This window comes from Salvelinus fontinalis, chromosome 27 (assembly GCF_029448725.1).
Source record: "Salvelinus fontinalis isolate EN_2023a chromosome 27, ASM2944872v1, whole genome shotgun sequence".
In the NCBI taxonomy this organism is placed as follows: Eukaryota; Metazoa; Chordata; class Actinopteri; order Salmoniformes; family Salmonidae; genus Salvelinus; species Salvelinus fontinalis.
In genome coordinates, this window is record NC_074691.1 from 10,144,715 (window position 1) to 10,168,305 (window position 23,591).

A 23,591-nucleotide genomic window follows, 5' to 3' on the forward strand; every position below is an offset into this window, starting at 1 on the left:
GTTCAATGACTACATATGGCAGCAGCCTCTAAGATGGAGGGTAGAGTACCAGGTGGTAGCCGGCTAGAACAGTGACTAAGGTTCAGGCCAGGTTACTGGGCGGAGGCCAGGTGGCTGGGGGTCCTTAATGATCTTCTTGGCCTTCCTATGACACCGGGTGCTGTAGATGTCCTGGAGGGCAGTGTGATGCGTTGGGCTGTAGCACCACCCTCTGGAGAGCCCTGCGGTTGCGCATGTTGCAATTTCCGTACAAGGCAGTGACAAGACAGCCTGACAGGATGCTCTCAATGGTGGATCTGTAGAAGTTTTGAGGTTCTTAGTGGCCAAGCCGAATTTCAGTTGCGCCTTCTTCATCACGCAGTAAAGGGACCATTTCAGGTTGTCAGTGATGTGCGCGCCAAGGAACTATATATTTTTTTACCCTCTCCACTGCGGCCCCATCGATGTGGATGGAGACGTGCTCTCTCTGCTGTCTCCTGTAGACCACGATCAGCTCTCCTTCATTATGTTGACGTTGAGGGAGGAGTTATTTCCCCCCGGGGCTCCGCACGGTTGGCTGTCTTAACGTTGTCGTTTATCAGGCCTACCACTGTTGCGTCCTCAGCACAATTTGATGATTGAGTTGGAGACGTGCGTGGCCACACAGCGCTTGTTGTTATAGCTTATTTACCTACCATTTTGGCCTAGTAATTTCAATCGTCGTGATTGCTAATACAACCCTGAAGATCTTTAATCAAATTGTGTAGACAGACTTGCTGATGAAGTATATCTCTATGTTCATTACAGAAACCTAGCCTACTAGTAGCTATGACACACCTGCAAGCGGGAAAATAGCACGTGTGAAATTCAAAACAAGAGGAAGCTGCAACCCAGTTAGCAGAGAAACATTCATACGCCTATTTTGTGGCCTATTCGTCTATTGATGAATAATTGCAATTTATAGTACGTTTTTTCGATTTGTTGCCATTTTGTGTGTTACAATGTAGCATGCATAACATGCTACATAACATGCTAGCATGCATAACATGCTACAGAAAGATGTGTGCCGCTAGCTACAATGTTGCACGGTAACTTGCTACATACAGAATGTTTTGCGCTAGCATGTTGGAACTCTGCTCACTGAGTCATTCACCAATTTCACTTTACTTGCAGCCTGTTAAGCTAATATGAAATATTTCCTGTTACTGCAGCAAATTGTATTAACATGCCAAATGTCTAGTTTGTTGTGCTATATATAGTCCTTCGCTGCAAAGGTTTGCACTCATTGATGCTAATTGAAAACGGATGGTGCATCTGACATCAAAAATGTTTTATTTTGTGTCGGCAACACTATTCATGGGCTATTTTCAGTAATGGAAGCTGAAGAATGTGGTAAAATGTTTCTCAACAAAGCTACAATAGAAGCTAACCTATAACATGTAAACAGCGTTGCTGCACTGTAGGCCTACAGCCAGGTATTAGGCCAGCTACTGTAAAATAGGTTATGTGTGGTCTCACCTGGGAGGGACCCCTTGCCCTGAAACCAAATCCATACGAATATTATATTATCCAAGTGTAGCATCAAGCAAGCCTTCGTAAAATCAAACCACTGTGTTGATGGTTTCTTTCAAGGTGTTGGGTGGGGCTCTACATCATTCATTGTTCAACGGCATTGCAAAGTATTGAGTCTCTGTGCCTTGAGGATCTCTTTTTACAACAATGAGCCACTCAAAAGGTCTTCACTGACATTTTATCATTTCCATTGGCATTGTACCAGTTACTGAGTAACTATTGTGCTACAATCTCACACCATTCAAAATATGATTTGCAAAATGTCAACGTATTTAACATCAGTCAGAATTCAGTGATGTGGGCTGCATGTGATCATGTTGGGGGTGGGGAATAGCACTAAACTAATAGTGATGGTACGTACAATGAACAAACCCTGAACCCCGTGACAAATGCATCTATTCTGGTCCATGATTCATTTAAAAAGGCTTTGAATGAGTTAGGCCTAGTTGTTAGTTGTATAATACTTGCAAGGTGAAATAGATTTGTCCATACCATTGAGTATTCAATGTAGGACTTTTGTAGATAACCGAGGGCCAGTGACACTGGCTGTGACGCCATAAGTTCAAATCCTAGGTGAAAACCTCGGTGTTGCGGCAAGGGGCTTCTACAATCATACTGTAATGTTTGAGTGTGTAGAAAAGTTTGCAGTTGTTAGCCTGAATACAACATTTGTTTGAACACACTATGGCTGCATTTATCTGATCAGCTCTGAAAAAGAACAGACGTGAAAAGATCTGATGTGAATGGTCAAAAGCTCAATTAGTGGGGGGGGACTGAATTTGACTGCCTGTGTAAACAGCCAAGTATGCTCAAATTACACATGTTGAAATTACTCATCAATTTACCAATTACAACACTCAACGACCCACTTACCACCTCCATCTGAATGGTTAAAGCTGGACCCCATAGTGGAAAAAACCACATCCGTTTGTGACATTACAACAAACACTGTTTGCACATGCAATAGAATAGCACAATATATACTGCAATTTATTTGACCATGCTGCGCAACACTCAGGTTGGCAACAAAAACAACGGTGGTGGGGCGGCTATTGGCGCCGTTTCCCCCTATTGCGGATTCCATCTTTAAAGGATTAGAAATTTGTTAAATGAAAAGACAGATGCTGCTCAAATTTTATTCACATTTATTGTTGCTTTTAGTGTGCTCACAGAAAATTAGAACACTAAGCAGGAGTTTAATAGCGTTTTTTTTAAGCAAAGTTACATTCCATCTCTAAGTCAAATTGGTCAAAGCTTCTCCAGTATTTACAAAACAAAAGAGACGAGATGCTACACAAACGTCGCATCTGATAGAGATTCCTTAATTTGTCAAAGACCACTGAAAAAAGCATTGTCTGCTGTAATCAAAACATACCACAGTATATAAACAGTAACCATTCCACTTATCACAGCTTGGTTGAGTTCAAAATTGCTGAAAAGGTCATCCAGGATGAATTTGTTTTTGTTATCTTACAAAAATGAGCGGGTGGAAAGAGCTGCAAACTTCATGTGCTTCTTGAGATCAAGATTTCATTTGTACAATAATCATAGTTAAAAACACCCCGCCTATACATACTTACACTTTATTAAGGTCATAAAACCAGCAATAAACAATAAAGCCTATACAACTTGTATTTCTACTGAATCACTGACTGGTACAGCTAATGAGATTAGTGAAAAGCTCCTATGAATTTATTTAATGACTTCCTAAACCTAGCTCTGGGAATTGTATTTTTTGTCGTCTCATTGTAAAAATGACTTAGTGTTATAAACCGCATGGTACTCTTGTGGTACATAGGTGTTTGTTTCATTCTCGTTTTTAAGACCCCTCTTTACATTATAGTCTGTGGCACAATTCCCAGGCACAAAGGTGCCACCTCCAAATCTCCCCCCACCCACCCACCCCAAAACCCCCTCATTTACATCTCAACTCATTTACATACCCCACCTCCTCCATACCATGGGCATGTCCATACATTTTGACAAGGTACATTTTGTATAAAAATGCAACAAAAAAAAAACATGTAATACAGATGCAAAAAAAATATATGGCAGAGTGTAGATGTATTTTTTTTCTGTAATATTACGTTTCTAAGCAACCCACCTCTGCCTGTTGGAATGGTAGTAACAATGGACCAAGATGGGTTTTGTGGAGGGGGAAGGGAAAACAAAAAAAGAAAAGCTTTAAAATACCCCTGGTTGTAGACAAGTTCTCCAAAGCCAGGAACTGGCACCACTCCAACATACAAACAGGGAAATGTTTTTTTGATTATCTTTTTTCAGCTTTTTGTTTTTTTATTTCTTCCGTTTTGCTCTTCGCGTTTCCAGCTTTACTCAGCAGTGGCCTCTGCGGCAGCGGGGGCCTCTGGACTGGATGCGACCTCTGTTGCAGGTACAGCCTCCTCCGTTTTGGGTGCCTCCACAGCAGGCTCAGCTGGCTTCTCCTCTGCTTTTGGCTCGTCGGCGGCTGGGGCTGCCTTGGCCTCCTCAGCGGGTGCTGCTGCTGTTTCCTCAGGCTTGGCCTCTGTTGGGCTTGCTGCTTCCTTAGCTTCCTCCCCTGCACCGGCAGGCTTGGCCTCTCCCTCTGCAGTCTTGGCTTCCCCCTCGGCAGCGGCCTCTGGGGCCTCGGCTGCCTCCTCCTTGGCCTCATCGGTGGACGCAGCGGCCTCCTCACCCTCTGCCCCATCGCCCGTCTCCTTTTTGGTCTTTTTGAAAGAGAAACCGCTAAGCTTGAAAGACTTTTTGAAGGAGAAGCGCTTCTTCTTCTTTTTGGGGGTCTCGTTGCTGGTTGAAGGCGTGGCACCCTCCTCCGGTTTAGCTGCCCCACCCTCAGCTGATGGAGACACAGCCTCTGCATTCTCTGCCTTATCCCCTTCTACTGCCGCTGCTGAGGGTGCAGCCTCTGCAGTTGCAGCCTCCTCTTTTGGAGCCTCCTCGGCCGTGGCACTACCATTGGCATGCACCTCTTCTTTGCCTGCCTCTGCAGCCGCAGGAGAGGCATCCCCGTTCACTTTCACATGGCCATTTTCCTAAAGACAGAGGCCATTAACATCACATAAAAAGCAAGCGTGGAATATAATGTGTGATATGGACTATTGTCACTCAGTGACACAAGGGGCGGTAGACACCACAAAAATAAACCGGGACAAACGCATACAGCCCTCTGTCTAATAAAATAAAATAAAAAAAACATGTTTAGTATCAATGGGCCTTTACGCACGGGCTTCGGCAGGCTAATTGATTTGCGAGTTACATGTTCAATGCAGAATTCGTTTTAGAAATACAGAATTGAAACTATTTTCCCGTAATCACGTGCGAGAATGAGGCGCCTCCGGCAATGAGAGAAGGGAGACACGGTTTCGGATGGTTCGCTAGGGGGCGATGAGTGTCTGCCAGTCGCTCCAACACCGAAGCGCCAAAGCAAAGCATCTGCTCATTAAACAGCAGATGCTCATTAATACACCAGAGCACGCAGAGCATCCTTCAGATACATACCCCTAAAACTAAACAGCACCCTCAAACCATCATCCTTATCACTTTAATAAATACCATCCATTCCAACACTTAATACCAACTACAGAAGGGGCGCATTATCAAATGTGGTTCCCCTGCTCCCGTGTGGTAGTAACCATCCCTGCTCTCTATTCTAGCATCTGTAACAAAAGGCGTGTTGGCTAGCTAGACCGTGGCAAGCCATTGTTGGCGTCGTTCATCTCCCCCATTCACCCACCGATTGCCTCAAGTTATTAGATTTGTGCTCAGTTTCAGTTAAGATTTTTGATTCAAACATGATTTATCCATTTAACTACACATGGCTACATAAGGGCCAACAATGTGATACCAATTTCCGCTGTCTCGCAATTCGAAATTTCAAACAAAGAATTAACCCATTTAACCGAAATCCCCACACATCAAATTAATCAATGGAAACGACGGAATACTTTACCGAATTTGTCTCCAAATAATTATCCAAATCAGTTTGGGCTTTTGTAATAATTATACAATTTTAGAAATTGCATTTCAAATCAATGATCAACTGTTTGATGAAATCGTGTAGAATCAATGTATTCCAATCGTGGTTGTTTGCTCCATCAACCTGGCGAACGTCTCCATAAGTGCCCACAACACAATAACGCACGCAGAGAATCTTTGCGCAAACCAACCGTATATTTATATTTCCTTTAACTCGGATACAAATATATTTTTAAAATCAATTACCTGTCCATTGGTCTTGGTTGGTGAAGCGGCAGCCTCTCCTGGCTTTTCAACCGCGGTTTCGCCTTTTGCAGCTGTCTTGGAGAATTGCGCTCCCATGCTTTCGCTCCAACAAAGAAACTCAACCGATCCAAAAAAACGAACAAAGACCACTACTAGACTCTTTCTTAAATGCAAGCACCTTGCGAAGGCTCCTCTTTGAAACGTTTACTGGAGAAGTAATCAAAGTCCAGTCTTAGTGAACAAAATGGGAAAATTGCAGAAAATACCTGCCAAGTGAAGAGAAGTAATAAAAAATCCCAGATTTGTGGCTATGTCGCTGTAGACAGGGTGGAAAATGGAGAAATTTCCCGTGTTGCTAATAAGATGCGGAGTCCAACGCCCAAGTGCACAGGGCCACATTCAGTTGCCAAACGTTCTCGAACGTTGCAGATAGAAATGCCATGAATAGAGCTGGTGGTTCCTCATTCTACATGTTGGAGAGGCATGTGTGTTCTATATTGTCTATTTCTATCTGAACGTTTCAAAACGTTGCGTTCTACTGAACGCGGGCCAGATGAATGGGCATCCCGAATGATGACGGCATCCGCGCTCAGATCCAGCGAATCAGAGCCCTCACACAGAAAGTGGGCAAGGATATAAAAACGAGGGAACAATGGATTTTTTGCAGATTGTAACAAATCTGAAAAATATATGTTGTCGTGGCGACAAATTTTTCTTTTAAAACTACCAAACAAAATTTACTCGACTAGAGAATCATTTTGGAAGTGATGGTGTGCGCAGAGGTTTGAAAGGCATTCTATCACTCCTAAATAAGTGATACCTAATTATTGATTCATTATGATAGATGTTTGAGGGTGTTTGTAACAATTTCATCTCAATTATGTACGCTAATTTGATTATGAGGAATCGGCATTTGCTTTAGGCAGAAATTGTTTTTGGCTCATTGAGCTCCAGCCGCCTCCACTTTCAGAACGTGCTCTGAATACGACCACATTCACAAGACACAGACAGTGCACATTTAGTAGGTAGTCTATTTACTGGTGGCTATTTTTCATATTGAATAAATACTGCTTTTGTGAAAGAATCATGTATTGATAAAATACATTTGAAGGGGGACACCTAAACCCACCTTTCAGCCCTATGCCATCTTGTAATAAGTTAATCTGTCACATATAATAGGACCACATACAGTATGTATACAAAAGTTTGTGGACACCCCTTCAAATTAGTGGATGTGGCTACTTCAGCCACACCCATTGCTGACAGGTGTATAAAATCGAGCACACAGCCATTCGATCTCCGTAGACAAACATTGGCTGTAGAATGGCCTTACTGAAGAGCGTCTTAACTTGCAATGTGGCACCGCCATAGAATGCCACCTTTCCAACAAGTCAGTTTGTCAAATTTCTTCCCTGCTAGAGCTGCCTCGGTCAACTGTAAGTGCTGTTATTGTGAAGTGGAAACGTCTAGGAGCAACAACGGTTCAGCCTCGAAGTAGTAGGCTACACAAGCTCATAGAACGGGACCGCCAAATGCTGAACCATGTAGCGCGCAAATTTCGTCTGTACTCGGTTGCAACACTCACTACTGAGTTCCAAACTGCCTCTGGACTCAACGTCAGCACAATAACTGTTTGTAAGGAGCTTCATGAAATGGGTTTCCATGGCCTAGCAGCTGCCCACAAGCCTAAGATCACCATGCGCAATGCCAAGCATCGGCTGGAGGGGTGTAAAGCTCGCTGCCATTGAACTCTGGAGCAGTGGAAAAGCATTCTCTGGAGTGATGAATCACGCTTCACCATCTGGCAGTCTGATGGACGAATCTGGGTTTGATGGATGCCAGAAGAACACTACCTGCCCGAATGCATAGTTCCAACTGTAAAGTTTGGTGGAGGAGGAATAATGGTCTGGGGCAGTTTTTCATGGATCGGGCTAGGCCCCTTAGTTCCAGTGAAGGGAAATCTTAACTCTACAGCATACACTGACATTCTAGACGATTCTGTGCTTCCAACTTTGTGGCAACAGTTTGGCGAAGGCCCTTTCCTGTTTCAGCATGACAATGCCCCCGTGCACAAAGCGAGGTCCATACAGAGCCCTGACCCCAACCCCATCAAACACCTTTGGGATGAATTGGAACGCCGACTGCGAGCCAAGCCTAATCGCCCAACATTAGTGCCGACCTCACTAATGCTCTTGTTGCTGAATGCAAGCAAGTCCCTGCAGCAATGTTTCAACATCTAGTGGAAAGCCTTCCCAGAAGAGTGGAGGCTGTTATAGCAACAAAGGGGGGACCAACTCCATATTAATGCCCATGATTTTGGAATGAGATGTTTGATCAGCAAATGTCCACATACTTTTGGTCATGTAGTGTATGTTACCTTTTATATATATATTTTGACAATTCTTTTGAATGAAGACACTTTTCAAATGGAATGTATTAATCTATTTATTGTACATTATGTCATTATAGTGACTCCCGAGTGGCGGAGCGGTCTAAGGCACTGCATCTCAGTGCTAGCTGTGCCACTAGAGATCCTGGTTGAAGTCCAGGCTCTGTTGCAGCTGGCCATAACCAGGAGACCCATGGGGCGGCGCACAATTGGCCCAGCTTCGTCCGGGTTTGGGGAGGGTTTGGCCGGAAGGGATGTTCTTGTCCCATTGCGCACTAGCGACTCCTATGGTGGGCCGGGTGCAGTGCACGCTGACACGGTTGCCTGGTGTACAGTGTTTCCTCCGACACATTGGTGCGGCTGGCTTCCGGGTTAAGTTGGCATTGTGTCAAGAAGCAGCTGGGCTGGGCTGGGTTATGTTTCGGAGGACGCATGGCTCTCGACCTTCGCCTCTCCCTAGTCCATACAGAGTTGCAGCGATGGGACATACGGAGTTGCAGCGATGGGACAAATATATATTTTTAAATAAATAAAAAGGAGTGTAGTGGAGTAAAATTTGTCAAAATATATATAGTAAAGTACAGATACCCCCAAAAACTAGTACTTTAAAGTACTTTTACCACTGGTGTTACCTATATTTTAGCTGACAATTCTGGCTTTTCTGAATGTAATTTCACAATTTAATTAGCATATATAATTAAAGACAAAGGGTTAATGCTATTATTAAAAAATAGTTTTCATTAGTAATAAATTACTTTAAACCGGTGTGTGTAAAGTTCTATTGTGCGACATTTTGATATTTCTACCATGTGTTTTGTGTTGTAACATCAGAAATAATTGAGGTTAAGTCACCAAAATGTGATTATCATATTCTTAAAATGCTTACTAATGAAGGCTGCAACAGTTGTGTAAATACAAATAAACATATTCTATGAAAATGGGTTAACTGATGCCAGAACACCAACATGCCATGCAATAACACCAGTGATGCAATGTAACACCAGTGACACAATGTGAAAGCAATGACTTAACATATGATTATTCCATACAAATTTGATCAACTTAGTAATATCTTTTATTTCTTCTGGCCAAGACATGTTTTACTTTGTACGACAATGTTGTGTTAGGATAGACATTTTAGTCAATAGGCTTCATCTTTTGGTCTCAATCTTATGGACTAAAATGTATTTCCCAACACAACGTTGTCGTACAAACATAAAACATGTCTATTATAGCAATAGAAACACAACATTGAATGTAAACTAGGACTAAAGTTAAATATGTTCATGTAATAAGCCTATTTCCTGTACTAACTTTTCCCGTACAAATTATTTCCCATACTAACTTCACTTTTACTTGAGATGTTTGTCTTTAGAAATGTTTGTCCATGTTTGTCTTTGCCATGTTATTGTGTCACGTCCATCTGTTATCATCTCCGAGCCAGTCTCCATTGCTTTCTAGCCGCTGATGGCTACTTCTATGGTAGCCAGTTCACACCTGCCACTTTCACACATTCAGGTGCTCCTCCAAGTACTTACAGATACGGTGGTCAATCTGATCTTTTGTTCACTGGCAGCGGCTTTGGCTTCAGACACACAATCTGGTAATCCCCATACCAGTTGATATCATCTCTTGGGCTTGGCCAGAATAACTTGTTGACTCCATTCCTGTGCATGCACTTAACTTTGACGTTTTGTTCTTCGGCCTCCAGTATAACGCCAGGGTATGGTTGTTCGTCATAGTTCACAATGCACCACTGTCCAGTGTGGTGAGCCTCGATGACATCTGGAGTGGAGCTGAGGCATCCGGGTCAATGACATCTGTTAGATGTGGAGGTGAGAGACCGTGGCCATTAGCAGGCACTGTCCGGAGAGTGATATCTTGGAGTCCATAACATGGGCAATCCCACACTCCTTGCCCTGCTTGGCAGAGAGGTCAGCTGTGAACCACCAACTCCAACCCGGGGCACCCTTTCTGTGACTGGCCTCAAATAAATTCCACGTACTTCCCTGGATGCCGTTCTCAACAGGTTCAGTGCCAACCATATAGAAGTTGCCCTTTGTTTATATTGGGTGTCAGGGCCATCATTGAAGAAGTGAAGGTGTTGCACGGTAGGGTACCGCTGTTTTAGCATGTCCAGAATGGGTTCCAGGTGAGCCCATATGGCTGTCGGGTGAGAAGGTTAGAAAGAGATGGGTGGGGGCTCCTCTGCCACATAGAGGATACCAGTGTGGAGCGTCACCTGCTTGTGTGAACCCCCGAAGTGAACGGACTGGATCTCTGAAGCATACATGCATGTGAAGTTTTCACTAAAAACTATATGGGTCAGGCAGTCATTGGTCAGGTTCTGTCTCAAGGTCCGGTAGCTGTGGTACCTGCCATCGAATGTTGAACAGACGTCTCCTATATTTTCAAGCGCCTTTCCTGGAACTGGGTAACAAGCTCTTCCTCGGTTATGGCCAAGTTTGACCACGTTTGAGCATTTCATTTGCCATAAACCGCAATTTCTCATGAGTCTTGCACGGCCAAGTTTCTTGGCCTCTCCTGCGGTGTCACCACCCAAAAGGGTCTCTCCCTTCAGAAGAAGGCGTATGATGAAATCTATTGCCCATGCTCAGCAACGTATTTCCTGTGGAGGTTATGCCGGGAATCACAAAGGAACCTCCTGTTTCTTCACCTTCCTTAGTGTGATAGTGTCTTTCTTGGCAGGGGTTTGCCTGCTAGGTAAAACTGTCTCACGGCTGTCTTCTTGTTTATTTCCACCAAGCTTGCTTGTTGACCTCTTTTGTTGCTTATAGGCTTTGTATAAAAAAAACTATGCTCTGCTCACACAACTTTTGGAATTTTTTATTTATTTATTAGCTTTCCTCTCAGTATATTTGCTAACCCTTGTTTGGCTGTGTCTGATTTGGCTGCTTTGCTTTGCTCTTAGATCCCCCAAGGCCCATAGTGGAAGTTTAGAGTTTTTTTAATTGTTGAAGAGGCATGGTGGCCATGTAGTGTGCTTCTCGTCTCCGTTCTTGAACTTTCAGGGTCTTGATTTGTACCCTGCAAACGCCGACAACGTTTCTTGCAACTTATGCTGTTTTCTTCAGGCTTCATGTACTGCTGTCCTGTGCGATCTTCGCGCTTCGGTTTGTCTGTAAAACATAAAGATGTAATCTTTGAAAGATGATACAAATATGAAATCCTACTTTATTTTCTGTCATGCCTATCCACAAAACTATATAGCTTCGGTAAAACATAAATAATTCTGCCATGTGACAAACATTTTGGAAGCCTACTTAAAGGTATAGTTCACCCAAATTACAAAATGGTTTAATGGACAAGGTAGGACAACAATCCATGCTTTGGTTTTGTTTACCTGGCCACTGTTTAAAAGGCTTACTTTTTTACATCAATGCAAGTTCATGCACTTCTCATTCAAACAATCTATACGTAACTCATTGAGTTATTGTGCCACAAATGCTAAACAGTTAGCATTTGAAACAGTGGCCAGATAAACAAAACCAAAGCATGTGCTGCTGTCATACCTTGTCCATAAACTGCTTACATGGTAAAGAAACATCGGTGAACTATCCCTTTAAGGAACTCTGTAAATAAGTACTAATGTCTTCCTACTTAGTACAGACACATTGTGTTAAATTCTGACCTTGAAGTACTGGGTTGACTGTCTGGAGAAAATGCGGGGGGGGGGGGGGGGGGGGGTCAACACTGTCTTTCCTGCTCTCAACATCTGTGTTTTTTCTGTCTGACCCGCCATTTCTTTCGCTCCTGTCTTTTTCCTCTTTCTGTGAGATCATTCACTCTTTCTTTTTTTCTAAATCCTTTAAATAAGTCTGGTGGTTTTTTTTCAAGGTAGGCTGCTCTACAGTCTGGGTCATCTGGGTCAGCATCCCTTCGCTGTCTATAGAGTCTTTTGCTTTTCAGCAGCACTTGTCACGCCCTGACCTTAGAGAGCCGTTTTATTTCTCTATTTGGTTAGGTCAGGGTGTGATTTGGGGTGGGCATTCTATGTTGTCTATTTCTTTGTTTTTGGCCAAGGATGGTTCCCAATCAGAGGCAGCTGTTTATCGTTGTCTCTGATTGGGGATCATACTTAGGCAGCCCTTTTTCCCACTTTCTGTTGTGGGATCTTGTTTTTGTTAGTTGCTGTGTTAGCGCTACAATTCTTTACGTGTCGTTTTTCTTTTTTGTTTTTTTTGGTGTTCATTTTAATAAATTCAAAATGTACGCCTACCACGCTGCACCTTGGTCTCCTTCGAACGACGGGCGTAACAAAGGTCCCACCACCAACGGACCAAGCAGCGTGGTCAGGAGGACTGGACCTGGGAGGAAATCCTGGAGGGAGCAGGACCCTGGACAAGGGCCGGGGAGTATCGCCGTCAGAACGAGGCGATAGAGGCAGCGAAAGCGGAACGGCGACGATTCGAGGAGATATACCAACAAAGCAAGCACGAGAGGCAGCCCCAATTTTTTGGGGAGGGGGAACACGGGAAGATTGGTGGAGTTAGGGTTCAGACCTGAGCCAACAACCCGTGCTTACCGTGGGGAGCGAGTGACCGGTCAAGCACCGTGTTATCCGGTTCTGCGCACCATGCCTTCAGTGTACCATGCCTTCAGTGCGCATCCACAGCCCGGTGCGCTCTGTGCAAGCTCCCCGCAGTTGCCGTGCTAGAGTGGGCATTCAGCCAGGGCGGATTGTGCTGGCTCAGCGCTCCTGGCCTCTGGTGCGTCTCTTCGGGTCCAGGATATCCTGCGCCAGCTCTACGCACGTTATCCCCAGTTTGCCAGCACAACCCAGTGCGGCCTGTTCCAGCTCTCCGCACTTGCCGTGCTACAGGGGGGATTCAGCCAGGACGCGTTGTGCCAGCTCTACGCTCCAGACCTTCAGTGCGCCTCCACGGCCCAGCATATCCTGCGCCGGCTCTACGCACTATGCCTCCAGTGCGCCTTCATAGCCCAGTGCGTCCCATGCCAGCTCTCCACACTCACCGAGCTAAAGTGGGTATCCAGCCAGGACGTGTTGTGGCAGCTCCCCGCACCAGGCTTCCAGTAGGTCTCCTCAGTCCGGTGAGACCTGTTCCGGCTCCACGTACGAAGCCTCCAGTGATGATCCATGGTCTGAAGCCTCCAGTGATGATCCATGGCACGAAGCCTCCAGTGATGATCCATGGCCCGGAGCCTGTAGTGATGATCCATGGCACGAAGCCTCCAGTGATAATCCATGGCCCGCAGCCTCCAGTGATGATCCATGGCACGAAGCCTCCAGTGATGATCCATGGCCCAGAGCCTGTAGTGGTAATCCATGGCACGAAGCCTCCAGTGATGATCCATGTCCCGGAAACTGTAGTGATGATCCATGGCAAGGAGCCTGCAGCGACGGTCCCCAGTCCGGAGTCTCCAGCGACGGTCCCCAGTCCGGAGCCTGCAGCGACGGTCCCCAGTCCGGAGCCTGCAGCGACGGTCCCCAGTCCGGGGTCTCCAGCGACGGTCCGCAGTCCGGGGTCTTCAGCGACGGTCCGCAGTCCGAAGTCTTCAGCAGGGGGTTCCCAGTCCGGAGCTTCCAGCGGTGGTTCCCAGTTCAGAGCCTCCGGCGATGATCCACGGTCCGGTTCCTCCGGCAACGATTCACAGTCCGGAGTTTCCGGCGACGTGAATACCCTTGAAGCGGAGGGATCAGCGTAGGGAGCGGGGGCTACGTCCCGAACCGGAGCCGCCACCGAGGGTAGATGCCCACCCGGACCCTCCCCTATAGGTTCAGGTTTGTGGCCGGGAGTCCGCACCTTTGAGGGGGGGGGGGGGGGGGGTACTGTCACACCCTGACCTTAGAGAGCCGTTTAATTTCTCTATTTGGTTAGGTCAGGGTGGGATTTAGGGGGGCCATTCTATGTTGTCTATTTCTTTGGCACCTCAGTACCTTCAGGCTTCAGGCACCTCAGTACCTTCAGGCTCTGATCAGGCCCTACACCCAAACAAGGGCACTGCGTTCATCCACCTCTGGCCTGCTCGCCTCCCTACCACTGAGGAAGTACAGTTCCCGCTCAGCCCAGTCAAAACTGTTCGCTGCTCTGGCACCCCAATGGTGGAACAAACTCCCTCACGACGCCAGGACAGCGGAGTCAATCACCACCTTCCGGAGACACCTGAAACCCCACCTCTTCAAGGAATACCTAGGATAAAGCAATCCTTCTGCCCCCCCCCCCCCTTAAAATGATCTAGATGCACTATTGTAAAGTGGCTGTTCCACTGGATGTCATAAGGTGAATGCACCAATTTGTAAGTCGCTCTGGATAAGAGCGTCTGCTAAATGACTTAAATGTAAATGTAAATGTAAATGTTTTTGGCTGAGTATGATTCCCAATCAGAGGCATCTGTTTGTGGATCATACTTAGGCAGCCCTTTTTCCCACTTTCTGTTGTGAGATCTTGTTTTTGTTAGTTGCTGTGTTAGCGCTGCAATTCTTTACGTGTCGTTTTAGTTTCTTATTTTTTTTCGCCTACCACGCTGCACCTTGGTCTCATTCCGACGACAGCCGTAACAGCACTTTATTTGCCATATCTATCAAAAGGAAAGTCATATTATGTTACAAATTACAATATTGAAACTGTAGAAAAACTTAAGTTGATATAAAAAGTTAGCAGTGCTATTGATTGTCACAGGTGTTACCAGCAGGAACAGTAACACCTGTGACGAATCTGCTGACAAAATGGCATATCTAAAATGGTTGCCACAGAAGCTCAAACCACACTTCTTAAATTGTAAATAAATCACTTAATAATGTAATTGGATCAATTATTTCAATCATATTTCCTTTCCCCATACTATATAACACCAGTGACTGTTTTAAAGCTTTGCATTAAATTACCAAATGAATCATCAAATTGCTAACATATCAAGAGAATGCAGACGCAACACAGACCCGCCTTCAATGAACCTTTGACCCAGGAAGAAGTTGGCATAATGTAGCATTTCTTTAGCATATATATATATATATATATATTTTTTTAAGGGTAACACCAGTGACATGAAATTGAGGGACAGCTATTCCCTGTAAATTATTTATAATATTTAGTTGATATTCTAGTTATTTAAGTAATTCCCTAAACAGATATAATACTTTACTTTGTATTATGACGTTTAAAAATATATATTTTGACTCATATGTCACTAAACTATGACTCCTAGCTCGAGGGACAAGCCATTTTCATGGTGCTGACCGTGTTCTATGATAATATGAAAAATATAATTTCAAATATAACTGCCTTACATACGTTTATTAACAATAAAACACTTAAATTAAAACAATAACATATATTTTGTGTGTTTTTCCTTGGTGGTTACAGCGGGGGACAGGAAAGCCACCATTTCCGTGGAATCACCCTGACGCATTTGGAACCCAAAGGGTCAACATTAAGCATTTCGTATTTTTGCCTTTCCAAGAAGCTTTAGCTGGGCTGAAATATACTTTTATGTTGAAGACCTGGTTTAATGTGAACTTGTGAAGTATATTGGGGATGTTTGTTTAGTGAACTTATAAGATAGATTAACATTTGAGTAATTTAGTAGACACACTTCTCCCGAACATCTGTGAGTGCATACATTTTAATACTTTCCCCCCCATGGGATTCGAAGCCATTAAAAGCCTTGATGCGTTTCGCCTAACTTTTCCAGGTTCGTGTAAAGTACGTGTAAAGATTCAGAAATAGTATTTTGGTATTTGGTATTTTATAGCTGTTGCAAAAGCAGCAGCTACTTTTCCTGGGGTCCACACAAAACACGAAACCTGACATAATGCAGAACATCAATAGACAAGAACAGCTCAAGGACAGAACTACATACATTTTTTTTTAAAGGCACACGCAGCCTACATATCAATACATCCACACAAACTATCTAGGTCAAATAGGGGAGAGGCGTTGTGCCGTGAGGTGTTGCTTTATCTGTTTTGAAACCAGGTTTGCTGTTTATTTGAGCAATATGAGATGGAAGGAAGTTTCATTCAATAAAGGTTCTATATAATACTGTATGCTTTCTTGAATTTGCATCCCTAGTGTGGACGTCTTTTTGCATTGGTTTTTGCAACTTGCCATATTTCCATTCTGAAGATTTGTGGTTGGCTACATATGTTACAAAAGCACAGTAACGTACAAACTCCTATTCACAATTCCCTGTCTGGCCACTGTACAGTTAGTTCATGGTTCTGCAAAATGGTTTGTGTCATAGCTGTGGTGTTACATTCACCAAATTGGAAGATACCTCTTTGAACTGAGCTGAACTTCACTAAAAGCCTTCAAATGTACTTCACCAGTACAGTTATTTAGCCTATTCGTATAGGGATGTATTATTTACGCTCATACAACAATGTATGACCCTTAAAATCGGATTATGCTGACACCAACAGTAATATTGTGGGTCAAGAGCATGAGGTTTCCGACCTATATCACTATGGCACTTTGTTTATATTCACAAATTATAGGTGATGACTTCCTCCGCTCAGGTGACAGGTCAGGGGCAAACAGTCATTCAGGGTCAGTGATAAAACGGATAGCCATTCTCTCCCTGCACATTCCATTTTGGACAGCTCCCCTCAGAGAAAGAGCAGTGTTGTGTTGGTGAGATGACAGATTGCAGTAAACACTGTGGCAGCCAATCAGGAGATACAGCCACTTAGAGTAGTTACTCAGCAACACTCTTGAGCACTGAGTCTCCCCCTTTTCACTCTCTCAGCTACATTATGGTTTAACAAGCCCCAGCCATTTTGCAGCAGTGGAGAGGGGAGGAGGAGGGATGAGGGTTCTGGAGAGGAGGAAGTGGTCTCCCAAAGTTGCTCACAGCACAGGTTTGTTGATATCTAGTGACTGGCTCTAGGGGGAAGTGAGTTTTCAATCAGGTACAATGTTTGCAATGCAAATACAGCACCAAGTACAGCCAACTGTACTCTTTCACTGGCCTGATAAAGAAAAGAGATAGGACATAAAAACATACTGGTGGGTTTCCTGGAACATGTTTGGTATCACTGAACTTTTCTTTTATCATGCACTATGCAAAAATATCAACGCTACTGTAGACGTTTAAATGACCCCACTTTACATACAATTAGGTTTTACAAAATAACCAGGATTGCAGAATACATTTGTATTCTTTGCGTATGCAAGTGATGTGTACTTTTCCAGGAAGTAGCTTTGTTGTTTTTGAACTGTAGCTCAATGGTTTTCAGCGCAAACTTCATAATAGGCATCTGGCAGAAGTAAATTCATCCACAAACACCAATATAATTTCATATCTATCTTAAATGACCGTGTTATCGCGAATTTTATGAAATAATCGTCAAGCCCATTCAAAGATGAGGGGACATGATACCGAAGTAAAGCGGAAGAGGTGGTTGCTTTCACAGGGTATTAAGAACAGGTTGTATCAGAGCATTGGTGTTGAGGATCAATCAGTACATTGTTTTGCGCTAGGGAATCTCTTCCCCATTGAGTTTTGTTAATAGAATTACAAGTAAGGTGATGGTTGCATCACTCGTCAGTGATCTGACATGACTGCAATCAAAGGAAACTCAGTCTGTGGAAGCTGAGGTGCCTTGGCTTAATACTATGTTGATAGGCTATCTAAGAGGTGGGGAGGGAGTGGAGAGAGAGATACTTGAATTATTTGTTCCTCTCTGCCTAGACAAACTACAGCCTTTTTACTCTGCTTGTGTAGCATATGTCTTTCATATAAATGACCATGGATTAAAATGCTTTTAAAGCAAAATAGTACACCGTTGCCTAATCGTGAGACAGTGTATGGAAAAATAACTACACAACAAAAATAACTACACGAGGGCAAAGAATCAGAGGCATTCATCTTGCCATGGCGAAACAGACCTAATTTGAAAACACTTTGAATTGTGATTTCATCTGAGATCTTTGAAATACACTAGTTATGCGTGAGGCAATCCATGTTAAAGCGCGAATGGACATGCTTCCTATTTGCATGAAGTCAAATTTCAGTAACTGATGGTAAGCTCCAGAGAAGGATTGTAGTTCTAACACAACACTCCAATTAGGTTATACAAACACCCTGCAGAAACTTTTCAACTGACTTATGCAAAAAGCGTATGTTGCAGAGGCAGTACAAACTAATGCTGTCACAATACCAGAATTTTGACTTTGGTACCGATACCAGGTTTAGTATCACCATACTCGATACCGAGATGATAATATAGAATACTACAGTACTTACTATAGAATTCTGTAGTGAACTGTAGTATACTGCAGAATACTATACTACACACTGTAGTATCCCTCGATCATGTTTAGTATTTACTATATAATTACTATAGTAAATATACTATAGTAAATACTACAACATACCACAGACTGAAAAACACTAAAGTAAATACTAGAGTAATGTCTGCAAAAACACTACAGTCCTCAAAAACACTACAGTAATTTCTATAGTAAATACTACAATAGAACAGAGGGTGGTAGGGGTGAATGGGGTGGTGGTGTGTGTGTGAGGGGAGGGGCATACATCTACATTATAAAAAGTGGGAAACACTGTAGTATATACTGTAGTATAGCCTTCATTTTTCAGAACAATAATAGACTGATGAGTTTCAGAAGAAAGATCTTTTTATCTGGCAATTTTGAGCCTGTAATCGAATCCACAAATGCTGATGCTCCAGATACTCAACTAGTCTAAAGAAGGACGGTTTTATTGCTGCTTTAATCAGCACAACAGTTTTCAGCTGTGCTAACGTAATTGCAAAAGGGTTTTCTGATGATCAATTCGCCTTTTAAAATGATCAACTTGGATTAGCTAACACAACGTGCCATTGGAACACAGGATTGATGGTTGCTGATAATGGGCCTCTGTACGCCTATGTAGATATTCCATTAAAAATCTGCCGTTTCCAGCTACAATAGTCATTTACAACATTAACAATGTCGACACTGTATTTCTGATCAATTTGATGTTATTTTAATGGACAAAAAATTTGCTTTTCTTTCATAAACAAGGAAATTTCTAAGTGACCCCAAGCTTTGGAACGGTAGTGTGTAACACCAAACTCGTCATTAAGCTCGAAACCCTGGGTCTCGACCCCGCCCTGTGCAACTGGGTCCTAGACTTGCTGACGGGCCACCCCCAGGTGGTGAGGGTAGGAAACAACATCTCCACCCTGCTGATCCTCAACACTGGGGCCCCACAAGGGTGTGTTCTCAGCCCTCTCCTGTTCACCCATGACTGCGTGGCCGTGCATGCCTCCAACTCAATCATCAAGTTTGCAGACGATACTACAGTGGTAGGCTTGATTACCAACAACAGTGAGACAGCCTACAGAGAGAAGGTGAGGGCCCTCGTAGTGTGGTGTCAGGAAAACAACTTCTCACTCAACGTCAACAAAACAAAGGAGATTATCGTGGACTTCAGGAAACAGCAGAAACAGCAACCTCTATCCACATCGACTGGGACAATAGTGGAGAAAGTGGAAAGTTTTAAGTTCCTCGGCGTACACATCACGGACAAACTGAAATGGTCCACCCACCACCCACACAGACAGCAGCAGCGCCTCTTCAACCTCAGGAGGCTGAAGAAATTTGTCTGTCACCGAAAACACTCACAAACTTTTACAGATGCACAATCGAGAGCATCCTGTCATGCTGTATCACCACCTGGTACGGCAACGGCTCCACCCACAACCGTAAGATTCTCCAGAGGTTAGTGAGGTCTGCACAACGCATCACCGGGGGCAAACTACCTGCCCTCCAGGACACCTACAGCACCCGATGTCACAGGAAGGCCAAAAAGATCATCAAGGACAACAACCACCCGAGCCACTGCCTGTTCACCCCGCTATCATCCAGAAGGCGAGGTCAGTACAGGTGCATCAAAGCTGGGACCGAGAGACTGAAAAACAGCTTCTATCTCAAGGCCATCAGACTGTTAGACATCCATCACTAGCATTGCGTGGCTGCTGCCAACATACTGACTCAAATCTCTAGCCACTTTAATAATTACTAATTGGATGTAATAAATGTATCTCTAGCCACTTTAATAATGTTAACATAACCTTGATTACTCATCTTATATGTATATAGTGTACTCTATACCATCTACTGCATCTTGCCTATGTCGCATGGCCATCGATCATCCATATATTTATATGTACATATTCTTATTCATCCCTTTACACTTGTGTGTATAAGGTAGTTGTTGTGAAATTGTTAGATTACTTGTTAGATATTACTGCACTGTCGGAACTAGAAGCACAAGCATTTCGCTACACTCGCATTAACTTTTGCTAACCATGTGTATGTGACCAATAACATTTGGTTTGATTTGTATATATAAAAGTGTGTGCTGTCTCTTTAAGACCCCGTCGTTCACGAGACACATTATCTCACACATTCAGTTTGGTGAGGAAGAGACATGAGATGATTAACCTAGTGAATACGACTTGATACACATTTGATAGAAGAAACAAAAGTTATAAAAATTATTGTGCTGTACCGTTTTCCATGTTGTAGTATCGAAAAAGTACAGAAGTTTCGGTATAATGTGGAACAATAGTACGGCATGCCTCAGATTCTTCTGTAATGACCATAATAACAACATGGTCTTTTGGAATGCACAAACATTTTAACTTTGTCAATATGATATGATACCGTCACAAGCTAAAGACAGCTTGACCTTGTTGAATAGGGTTGTACTTGAACACTGGGCTGCTTTAGGGCAGTTTCGCTCAGTTTCATGTCCACAAGACCATTTCACATGTCCACAAGGCCATTTCACATGTCCACAAGGCCATTTCACATGTCCACAAGGCCATTTCACATGTCCACAAGGTCATTTCACATTTTCACAAGGCCATTTCACATGTCCACAAGGCCATTTCACATGTCCACAAGGCCATTTCACATGTCCACAAGGCCATTTCACATGTCCACAAGGCCATTTCACATGTCCACAAGGCCATTTCACATGTCCACAAGGCCATTTCACATGTTCACAAGGCCATTTCACATGTCCACAAGGCCTTTGTAATGCATCTGGATATTTACCATTTTCATGTTGCTAATAAAACTGGTCACACAGATGAGATGGTAGACTGGGGAATATTGTTTAAATGAACTGTGTACACTATTGTGCTAATTAGAATCTTTTGTGCTCAGTTTCAGAGGTAATTCGGGAATGCTTGTCAACCCTGATGTGCTTATACTGAACCGCCTTAAAAATCCTGACAACCAGAAAGCTATTACAATCCCTTATCTTCACCAACAAAGCCTCTGAGCAAGTGCATGGGAAAGAAATACCTGGTTTGTCACAGCAATTTGACAGATAAGGCAGTGGGGTGCAGCAGTAAAAGTGTTGTCAGTCACACAACGCTTTGGATGAATAGAGTATTACTCGTGATAGTGGTGATGGTGAGACTTTTAGCGGGGGTTGCCTCACATCTCAGCTATGGTCTGATTCCCTTGTGCCTCTGTATTTTTGATTGCTCAGCAGTCTCTTTGGCAGTGTGTACGTTTTATGTGCTTACTGGATGTATGCAGTGCATTTGGACCTTACCATACATGCTTCTTACTTGTGCTGTTGGTAGATACCGTAGCCTATTTGTCTCTTATTGTCATGAACGTGATGTATTAAAAAAGACCCCATGAAATGTCATGTTTGCCAACACGAGTTGATGCTAAAAATAAACTACTGTTTAGTGACAACTTAAGGAGATACAAGATAAGAGTAGCTATAGAACCATCCCAGAGGGCAAAACTGGTTTACAACTAGAGCCTCAGGATCACAGATCTTAACTGGTTTAGTATTGTGTTTCCTCTATGTTTAGTTTGAAACAACTTGGCCATTCCCAATTTTTTACCAGTTGCACTTTCTTACCAAAAAAACCTGACCGACTTAACTAGAAAGTCGATAATGGAATTTTTCTTCCCACAATAGCTTCAGTTTCTTAGGCACAACCTTTCCCTATTCACTATCTACAGCCGCCGCCTGCTAGCTTGACGTTTGCTATCATCTTTGTCACTAGGATTGTATTGAGAATGAATGATAGCATTAAAAGACTTTGAGTCTGAGACGATAAAGGACCAGAGCCTATCTTAACATTAACATTGACGTTAAGAATCTGTAATGTCCTGCCTTCTGTCGTCAACAGCAACGAAGTATGACCAGAATCACTGAAATGCTAAGGATACAGACCCACACTCTCTCTCTTTTCCTTTTAACTTCCCAGTGTTGACGTTTTTGTATTGCTTTACAGGAAAACATCCAATGGCCTAGCTCGGAGCATTTCTTCAGCATTAAGGAATAACAGAATTCATTTGTTCAGGGTCAATGATGTGTAGGCCTAATTGCATTGAGGGTGCTGATGTCAGTAGGAAGGAGGGAGGTGAAGGCACTGAGCGATGGAGGGAGAGCTGTGAAGAACTGCACACAAAACACCAGGGAGGAGCCTGGTGACCTGGCTGAATAGGACATGGACAGGAGGTGAAAGGAACCTCTTTAAAACTCAATCTGCCCAACTGTAATTGTTAGTCCACACAGCTTTTCCACCACCATTACGGGAATCCTATTAGATGTGCCCATTGTGTCTTGTGGGTAGCCTCCACTCAACCTCAGTGGCAAAACTGAGATTTGTCCATGTAGTTATATCAACAAAAGATACCGGAACCTGACACTCCAGCCCGCACAAAAGATGTGGAAACATAATATTCAAATGCATATGTTTTGTGGAGGAGGAACAGCTTCCGCTTGGATAAGTCATTTCATCTTCCCTGATTCCTGCTCCTGTTGCTTTTCTTCTTCCTCTGGTCCACTACCCTGCCCCCCTGGGTCCATTTGGGGAGTATCGCCTTCTGTTTTGGGGTGTGTGCTTACCTAGATGGTGATTTGAGTCTCCGCATATCTAACACCATGGTGTGATAGTGTAAAGAACAGCACGCTGCTAGCATAGCAAGTACCACTTCCTTCTGATTCGTCTCGCACCGAGGCTTGAACACACGACCTCTGCCTTGCTAGCGCACGTGACCGCCCCTCCTGAAGCCTCTTACCAGTCGGCGCCACACAAAAATCTATACTAGCCTAGTTTATCTATCCCAGCAACTCCACTCTCTACATGGAAGGCTTTGATTTGTCCACCGGGTCACATTCTAAAACATGAGTAGTGAGAGATGTGACTTTTTTAAAGCCCTGGTTTCTTGTCTTTTCATTTGTGCAGTGAAGCAGTGGGACTGGGTGTGCAAAATGTTTTTTATCCTCGCTCCCTCTCCACTCGCTTGTCCCCCAGGATCCAGGCACATGCAGGGTCCTGTTAACTATCCCCTCAGCCTCTTCACATCTCTGAGTGGGAGCACCACAACACCGGAAAGAAACACCATTCAATTACTGTTATGGAATGCATCTATTACACAAGTGCATTGCATTTGTGTTTTAC

General features: G+C 43.7%; 1 protein-coding gene across 1 annotated transcript; it reads right to left on the reverse strand.

Annotated features, from left to right (window-relative positions):
- Positions 1-2,679: 2,679 nt before the first annotated feature.
- LOC129825001 (myristoylated alanine-rich C-kinase substrate-like) lies at positions 2,680-6,172 on the reverse strand. The gene is made up of 2 exons (XM_055884630.1): positions 5,770-6,172; positions 2,680-4,580 (listed from the first exon to the last, which is right to left on the reverse strand). Exons 1-2 carry the CDS (start codon positions 5,863-5,865, stop codon positions 3,882-3,884), a joined length of 795 nt encoding a protein of 264 aa, XP_055740605.1. The 5' UTR covers positions 5,866-6,172; the 3' UTR covers positions 2,680-3,881.
- Positions 6,173-23,591: the final 17,419 nt, after the last annotated feature.